Source organism: Vombatus ursinus, unplaced genomic scaffold, assembly GCF_900497805.2.
Source record: "Vombatus ursinus unplaced genomic scaffold, bare-nosed wombat genome assembly UNPS02014818.1, whole genome shotgun sequence".
NCBI classification, from domain to species: domain Eukaryota; kingdom Metazoa; phylum Chordata; class Mammalia; order Diprotodontia; family Vombatidae; genus Vombatus; species Vombatus ursinus.
The window spans coordinates 2,429,896-2,438,647 of record NW_020954596.1 but is presented as its reverse complement, the minus strand read 5'-3'; the positions used below and the strand labels follow the sequence as shown (position 1 = coordinate 2,438,647).

At 48.3% G+C, this 8,752-nt stretch overlaps 1 protein-coding gene across 2 annotated transcripts in view; it reads right to left on the bottom strand.

Annotated features, from left to right (window-relative positions):
* CUNH20orf194 (chromosome unknown C20orf194 homolog) overlaps positions 1-8,344 on the bottom strand; it is a 170,525-nt gene extending 162,181 nt beyond the window's left edge. For both annotated transcript variants that reach the window (XM_027836287.1, XM_027836288.1), the window contains exon 1: positions 8,266-8,344. In XM_027836287.1, coding sequence (XP_027692088.1) covers positions 8,266-8,339 — 74 coding nt within the window. In that variant the 5' untranslated portion in view covers positions 8,340-8,344. The remainder of the gene's footprint in view (positions 1-8,265) is intronic.
* Positions 8,345-8,752: the final 408 nt, after the last annotated feature.

The following is an 8,752-nucleotide window of genomic DNA, read 5'->3' as shown; positions in this document are numbered from 1 at the left end:
GGCACAGCGCTAAGCACTGGGGTTACAAGGAAAGGCAAAAACAAAACAAAACAAAACAAAACGAAAAAAACAAACCCAGAGTCTTTGGTATTAAGGAATTTACACACACTAATGGGGTAGACACCATGTAAATCATGTTTTTGAGAAACAGTCATAACAGAGAGGCAGTGGTAGAGTAGATACTGACTGGGGAAGTCCCATTATCTCTCAATGCCCCAAGAAACATGAAGTCTCTTCAGAGGCAGAGAAGGTATAGATGTACATTGGCAGACAGTTTCTCACTAGGGACTCTCCTTCATTGATGAAATCACAGGTTGGGTTGAAAATAAAAGGCCCTGGGGGCAGCCAGGTGTGGCAGTGGATAGAGCCCCAGCCCTGGAGTCAGGAGAACCTGAGTTCAAATCCAGCCTCAGACACTTGACACTTACTAGCTGTGTGACCCTGGGCAAGTCACTTAACCCCAACTGCCTAAAAAAAAGAGAGAGAGAAAAAAAAAAGTTCACCTAATTATCCCATCGTCCAGTCCGCATACATTCCCCCTTGTCCACAAAGATATCATGAGAAACTCTGTCAAATGCCTTCCTAATGATACTTCATTTCTCCAACATTCCCCTGATCTACCTCTCTGGTAACTATCAAAAAAGGCAACAGGGCGACTTGGGCATGACTTGTTTTTGAGAAGCCCATGCTGCCTTAGAGTGATCACTTCCAGAAACAGTCATAAGCCATTCCTTTAGTAAGGCACTCAAGAATTTTGCAAGGAATCAAAGTCAAACTCACTGACCAAGAGGCAGAGTCAGGCAATCCATCTTCTGTTCATCACAATTTCTTTGGGATCATCAACCTACAGGGTTCAACCCCATTCCATTTTATTCAATTCACCCAATGTTTACTTAAGTGACTATGATACTGCTAGGTACAGTGCTAGGGGTGCCAGGATGCAGTCCCTCACTTCAAAAAGCTTACGATCTACTAGGGGGATGAGAGATGTGAACAATTACAAGTCAAAGTGACTAACTGCATAGGAGGAGTCAAAAAACATTCTGAGAGATTCGCTGAAGGAAAGCTCACTTCCAGCTGGGGGGATCTGGGACATCTTGGACATGAAATAGAGGAAAGATACCAAGAGAGAGAAATAGGGGCTCCAGGATTCTCATTCAGATATGGGGGACAGTACGGGCAAAGTCACAAAGGCAGAAGAAAGTAAAGAATAGTAAATAATACATTTCAACCAAGCCTAGAATTCATGAAGAACCATGAAATAAAGCTGCAAAGGTAAACTGGAGCTAGATTGTAGAAGCTCTTGAAAGCCATCTAAGGGGCTTCTGTTGATCTGGTTGCCATTGGGTACTCACTTAAGGGTTTTAAGCAAGGATGTGACATGTGACATGTTCCAGCATGTGTCTTAAAAATATAAATCTGACAGCTGTGTGGAACATGCATTAGACTTGTGAGAGACTGAATACATGGAGGCCAGTGAAGAGGCAATTGCAATAGTATAGACAGAAGAAAAGAGCGTGAACTAGGTCAGTAACCTTTTGAGTGGAGAGAATGGGGGAAAGGCTAAGGATGTGGAAGTCAAAATGACAACTAGTTGGATATGGGGAGGGAGGCAAGAGTGAAGAATCAAGGTTGACTCTGAGGTTGTAAACCTAGGTGACTAGAAGAATAGTTTGCCCATGATAAAAATAGGGAAATTTGGTGAAGTAGTAGTTTTGGAGAGTGGTGGTGGTGGAGGTATGATAATTTCTGCTTTAGACATGTTGGATTTGGCATGCCTATGGGATTTTGTCGTTGTTGAGTTGTTTCAGTTGTGTCTGACTCTCTGTGACCCCATTTGGGATTTTCTTGGCAAAGATACTAGAATGATTTGGAGTTTTCTTCTCCAGATCACTTTATGGATGAGGAACTGAGGAAATAGGGTTAAATGACTTGCCCAGGGTCATATACCTGGTAAGCAGCTGAGGCAGCATTTGACCTAAGGCCCTCCTGACTCCAAGGCCAGGCACTCTATCCACTGTGCCACCCAGTTGCCCCATGGGATATGCCTATGGAATACTCAGGAAGAGATGTGTCCAGTAGGCAACTAGTGATACGGGCCTGGAATTCAAGATACAGATTAGTTCCAGATATATAGACTTGGGAATCATTTGCATGGAAATAACATTTAAATTCATGGAATCTTATGAGATAATCAAGAGAGATTGTAGAGGGAGGAGATGAGAGAGTTTAGGATGAAGCATTGGGGGCACCCATGCTCAGTGAGCTAGAGATGTATAAAGTTCTACAGAAGGCATATAAAACAGATAGGAAGAGAAGCTGAAGAGAGAACAATGTTAGGGAAGTCAAGGGAGGAGAGAGTAGCCAAGAGGAAAGGGCTAGGTATGAGGACCTAGAAAGGGCCATTACCTTTAGCAACTGTTCATCCACATCCTTGTAAAGAGCAGGCAGTCCATTAGTGGTGGGGTAAAGAAGTGAGACTTAAGGAAGCAGAAGAGAAGGAGAACTGATGATAAGCTACAGTATCCAGATGCTTTCAATGAGTCCAAGTCACCAGGCCCAGATGAATTACATCCCAGAGTACTGAAGAAATTGTGGATTACCTGAGAATCATTTGTCACTTTTTTTTCTCCCTTCTCATATCCAACCAGTTGCCAAGACCTAATGGTTCTACTCCTGCCAATTTTATTAAATCTCTTCTCTCCTTCCACAGCTCCCATTACCGATATTTGGGCCTGTTAGATCCATAAGTGACCAGCAGGACAGAATCTGTGTGTGACCTGCTCTCCCCAAAGCAATCAGTCATCATGTATTTAGTTGTGACCTACCAGGTAGCAGGCTTTGAATGAGGCACTGGGGTTATAAAGACCAAAATGAAACCATCCCTGCCTTCAAGGAGTTTGCATTCCTTTGAGGGAGACAAGACATACACATAAGAGCGTACAAAATAAATCCAAGGAAACTGGGGAGGAGAGGCCTAGCAGCTAGAGGGAGTGGATTGGGAAAGGCCCAATTGGGAAAGGAAGGAAGCATCATTTGAGCTAAGCTTTAAAGAAAACTCAAAAATTTTTTGAGGGGAAGGTGCGAAACAAGGGCATTCCAGACATGAGGTCTGAAGAAAGGACAGGATAGAATGGACGAAGGCCTAGGGACAGGAGATGGATCATGTGTGAGGAGAAGCAAGAAGGCCAGTTTGGTGAGACCACAGATTGTGTGAAAGGGAAAGATTTATAGGCAGAGATGTGAAAAGGTAAGTGGCAGTCTGGTTGTTAAGTGCTTAAAATGCCAAATGAAACTGTTTATATTTGCTCCTAGAGGCAAAAAGAAACCACTAGAGTTTATCAAGCTGGGAGTGAAACAGACAGATCTATGTTTTTGGAATATCTATTTGAAAGCTGCATAGAGGACAGAGTCCCAAAACAGGAAGAGGCCCCTAATTTCCCTGGTATAGCCATGGCCTTGTTCTTGGGGGGAGGTTCCCATGCAGAGGCACCCCAAGGAACCTCATCTCAGTACCAAAATAGTTGATGGTATTTATTTTCCAGACCAAGGGGACGTAGAGAAGGACAATCGTTCGTCCAGCCACATGTTATCCAAAGTCTGGTCATGTTAGAATTAAGGGAAATAAATAAGACACTAGGCAACTGGATGAAAATGGACCACTCATACTTTCTAGAGGCACAGATTACAAGGTCCTGGTAGGCAGAAACCACATCTTTCCCATAACATTTTGTAGAGCATATACCATAGCACCTCCAACAAAAACAGCTCAATAAATGCTTGATTGACAGTTATATATTTGCCAATCAACTCATAAACAAAATAGGACTACCTTTCACTTACAGGAAGGACCTTCTGCAAGAGAGCTCCAAGAATTTTATGCCTCTGTGATCTTGTGTACATGAGATGTATGCCCATGTGCCTCATGGGCATACAACTGGGCACCGTGTGTACAAGTGTTACTGTTGCATCCTGGAGAAATTCAAAGTGGTGCCATAATTTCATCAAGGTCTCCTAGTAAGAATTGTCTGAGCTCTCACCACATCTCTTAAATTCAATTTCATACAGGCAGTACATAGCAGTCTGGCTCTAGAGATTGGTCAGCCTTCCCTTGACAGTCTATAAAACCTACTTCTAGGGATGCCAAGTAACAAAACAGAACCTGTTACCACCTCAGGTAAGTATCAAGGGTTTCATGTTTTGGGGTTGTATAAAGTACCAGGCAGGATTAAAGATTAGAATATAAGTCTAAATTGGGAGCCTGGGATCAGACAGAATTAGATAAACTTGATGCTACCTCTGGGGTCTTTATCAAGATTGCCATTGAACATTCTCCCAGATCTTAAGGACACCCAATAAAGCAGAAGACCCTCTAATGGTTGGAAAGTGCCCACAGCTAGTCCCAAATACAAGGCACTGAGTACAAGACAGACCCTACACCCATCCATGGTCTAGGGAAAGATTCAGGACTTAATTTAACCCGAAATCAGGAACAAACAAATCCTACCATAACAGCCTGCCATTACACCAATATTACCAAGAAGAAAAGAATCTCCAATTTTTCAGGGCCTCCAGATCTGAAAACATTGACAACTTTAACTAAAAGGGCCACAGGAGGATGGGAAGAGTAGAGACAAACAGAGAACGGAGCCAAGAGCAGTTAAGACATGAAGGGTGTAAACTGGAGGGTTTAGCAACGTTCAGAAGAGGACAACAGAGAAACTCTGAGATGAGTGAAAAACAGAGATAAAAATAGAAGAGTCTCTCTGAAACTTAAACCAGTAACCAAGACCAAGGAAAGGGGGTTCTGAGGAAGAAAAAGGCATTTTGATCCAGGCAATTAGCCTTTGGATGTATTTCCCTTTTAACCCTTACAAAGAAGCCTCTAACCCTGAGCAGTCACATTATTTTAGTTTCTGGCTTACACACGCCTTCTGTGAAGCTGGCCTCCATCACACATAGCAGGACCACACAACTGCAATTTAGTATGGGTCTTCAGAAATGTTACTTCACCAGTTAATCCTACCCCTTCTAGTGGACAGGTGAGTTAAAAGACTGTGTAAACCAAATGTGGGCCACATTAGGAAAGAATAGAGCCCAACCCAGCTGGTTATGTTCGACACAGTCAAAAGCAGGGGAAAAGGTTAGAAAGAAAGGGGTAGAAAAAAGTCTGTTTCCCTATGAAAAGGGAAGGTGGACAGACTGGGGCATATGGAAGGTGGAAGATATTTCTCTGGCTTATGGCACAGCTAGCTGCTAGCACTGCTCCTTGCTCAAAGCCCTACAAGCTTTACTCAAGTAGGGTACCTATTTTAAGATTCAGAACTTGCCTGATTATATGGACTACACAACAAACCTCTGATTAAAACAAACAAACAAACAAAAAACAAAAAGGCATAATAATCTTCTCTCAACAGTGCCTGGCTTGGTGCAACAGGGAATGTATCAGCTTTCTCTGAGACATGTTTATTAGAAAGCGGACCTCTCCAAAGGTAACAAAGACTCAAGACACTAAAGAAGAAAAAAACACCTTAGCATAGCATCAGAGCTGTGTGCTGACCTGGTCCCTGGAATGCGAAAGCTTAAGAAGTTGAGCCCACCTAAACCCCCTGGCCTCTAGCCTTCCAGAAAGCCTAGAGCCCATGCCCAAAGCTCCCAAGACATCCTGGGAAGTTCCCGCACAAAATTTAAACACTATTTCCATCTGCGAATAGGTCAGTCAGAAACTCTGGGTCAGTCTGGTTTGGGTTTAAGCTTGGTAATGGTTGCCATAAACAGCTATTCCCTGGAGACTGAAAAGTCCCAGGAGACTCTGTGAAGGTCAGCTTAGCTACAGTCAAACAGTTCAGCAAAGGCCACTTGACCTATTTAGTGGAAGACCCATTGGCTCCAGTATGGGAGCTCCAGGTAGCTTCATGTCTATGGAATGAAAATGTCATCTCCACCCCCCCACCTCCTTTCTCCATAAACATTTTTGGGGGGCAGAAATTCCTTAAACAAGGGCCTTTTCTAGCAGATACCATTTCATTTCATAGTAAAAAAAAACAACCTCCATTTGAGAAGGTATTTATTGGCATTGGAGAGGAACAAAGAAAAAGAGCTGCCTCTTCCTACAGCAGCAGAATTTAGCACCAGACCACCTTCCTTCCCCTCCTCCACCTTGCTCCAGCCTCACTGTCATTCCCTCACCCAGACCTGGGTCTGCAGGCAGAGGAGCATTCTGCAGATGGCTGGTGATCCTCAGCTTCCAGGCTTCTCCTTCCTCTCACCTCCTCCCAACCTTTCAGCCTTCCCCCACTGCTTTGCAACCAAAATGTCATTTACCCCTACTGGGATGCCTAAAACAACAGGACCCCCTATGCCAGCCACTGGGCATCTAGCCTACTCCCAGGCTTCTAGTACAGTGCAGCAGCAGGGTACTAAGCCCTGAGCCAGCCCCTCCTTTGTCTGCTTTAAAGACCCTTGGAATGGGGAGTTAGGAGAGGGGGCCTGAATTATACCGCCCCTCCCCCCCTTGCCCGAGCAGTCATGGAGCTGGGGCTCTATCTCCTGGTAGAATTATTGAAGGTGCTCTGGAATCTAGGGCATCAACTTGGTGGTGTTTTCAGGGACCCCACAACCCTTTCACTGCTCCTTTCTTTTATTTGTCACCCACCTTTCCCCCTCAACACCTCCCCGGGTCCCCTTCTTTCTCAGAAGAACTAAGGAGTTAGGGTCGGTGCCCAAGGAAAGATGGAAGTGGGGAGAAAAAAGGATGGGATGTATTAAAGAAAGGCACACTTGGAGAACAGAGAGGATGTGTTGTTAAAGAAAATGGTTTATGGGGAAATGTCTCATGGAAGCCTGGTGGGGGAGGCATTATCTGAGGAAGCCTTCTATGCAGAAGGCATCATATGGGGTTTTTTGGGGGAAGGGGGAAGTATCACTAAAGGGCAGCTTTGTGGGGGGTGGGGGAAAGGCAGTTATCTACACCTTGGTGGAAGCGACTGAGAGAGGGAGGTGTCTTTGTGTTGGGGGCTGTTGTCAGGGAGCGTCTTCAAGAGGAATGGGGAAGGGGGGGAGGCCTGGAAATCATTTTCAAGAAGGCATCTGGAGACTCATTGGCAGGAAACACACTGTAAGGGAGTGGGGGTCCCTGGTTAGCTAGAAGAATTCATTGTTTACGTGAGAGGGGATACCCAGGCTATTTGCAGGAGGAGGGGAGCAGTTTTTAGGCGAAGCCTAATGGGTGAAGGTTTGAGGGTAACATCTTGGGAGGGCAGCTGTGGAAGATAGAAGGCATTGTTGGGGAGGCAAGAGGGAGGTTGGGGGGATACTCTTAAAGGAAGAAGCTTTTGAGGGGAAGGTTTCATGGAAGCACTGGGGGGGGGCATTGCCAGGAGAGGCTTCATGGGGGCATTGTTTAAGGGTGGAGATCAGCTTGGAGGGACTCCGTGGGGGAAGCTTTCTCTGGAGGAGCATTGTCTGGGGAGCGGGTGATTTGAGGGCATCGTGAAAGGGAGGCCTCCTGGGGGTACAATGAGGGGCGATGTCAGAGAGAGGAAGTTTGGGGGGATGATTGTGAGAGCACTGTGTGGGGAAGGGGGCGGCCTGAGGGGTACAATGGAGTGCTCTCTTGGGGAGAGGGCAGAGGGAGCTCTCTAGGAGAGGGGTTGGTTTGGGGGCATTGTCAGAGGAGGTCTTCTGGAGGAGGAGGCGCTGGGGGACACAATGGGGGTACTGCCTCCGTAAGGGATTGGTTTGGGGGCACAACGGGGACGGGCGAAGTCTGGGAAGGGAAGCAGTTTGGGGGAGCACAATAGGGGACGCTTTCTGGGGGAGATGGCAGTTAGGGGTTATAACGGGTAGGGCTCACTGGGGAGGGGGCGGTTGGGGGCGTTGTCGGAGGCAGGCCTCTTGGGCATTCCAATGGAAGGAGCTGCCTGGGGGAGGGGGCGGTTGGGGAAACAATGGGGGCGCTGTGTGGGAGAGGGGGCAGTTGGGGGCACAATGGGTAGGACTCTCTGAGGAGGGGGCGGTTGGGGGCGTTGTCGGAGGGAGGCCTCCTGGGCAGCCCAATGGAGGAGGCTGCCCGACGGAGGGAGCGGTTGGGGGCACAATGGGGGCGCTGCCTGGGGAGAGGGCGGTTTCGGAGGGACGCTCTTGGGAAGGGGCTGTCACAGAGCCGCCTGGGCGGTACGTAGGCCAAGGCTGAGGCCGGGGTCGGGGCCGGTCCGGGGGCGGGGGCCGGGCCGTGCCGGGCAGCGGCAGCCTCTGCAGCGGTACCTGACGAAGGACGATCCTCCGCTCGGGGCCCGGGCTCTCGAGCGGCCCAGCGGGCGCGGGTGAGATAGGTCCATGGCGGCGGCGGGGGCCTCGGCGAGGGTCCGCAGGAAGCGCCAGCGGCTCGGAGGGGCGCTCAGGCCGGGGCCGGGGCCGGGGCTGGGGCTGGGGCTGGGGCGGGGGCCGGAGCCGGGTCCATCCTCGGGGCGGGGGAGGGGAGGAAGGCGGAGCTTGGCCGAGGAGGAGCCGCCCCTGAGGGCGGGGCTCCATTGTGGCCTGCTGGGGGCGGGGCGAACCACTCTGATTGGAGCGAGGGGGAATGTCGGGAGAATCGCCCACTCAGCGGGGGAACTGGCTTGGCCACGAGACTCTGACCACGAAAGAAGGAGAAGTTCTAAGTGTCCTTGAACTTGGGCGCGGCCTCGAGTGGAGATGTAGCCACGGCACAGAGAAAGAGGGTATCTGTTGTCACGAACCCCCCCTTCGTGTG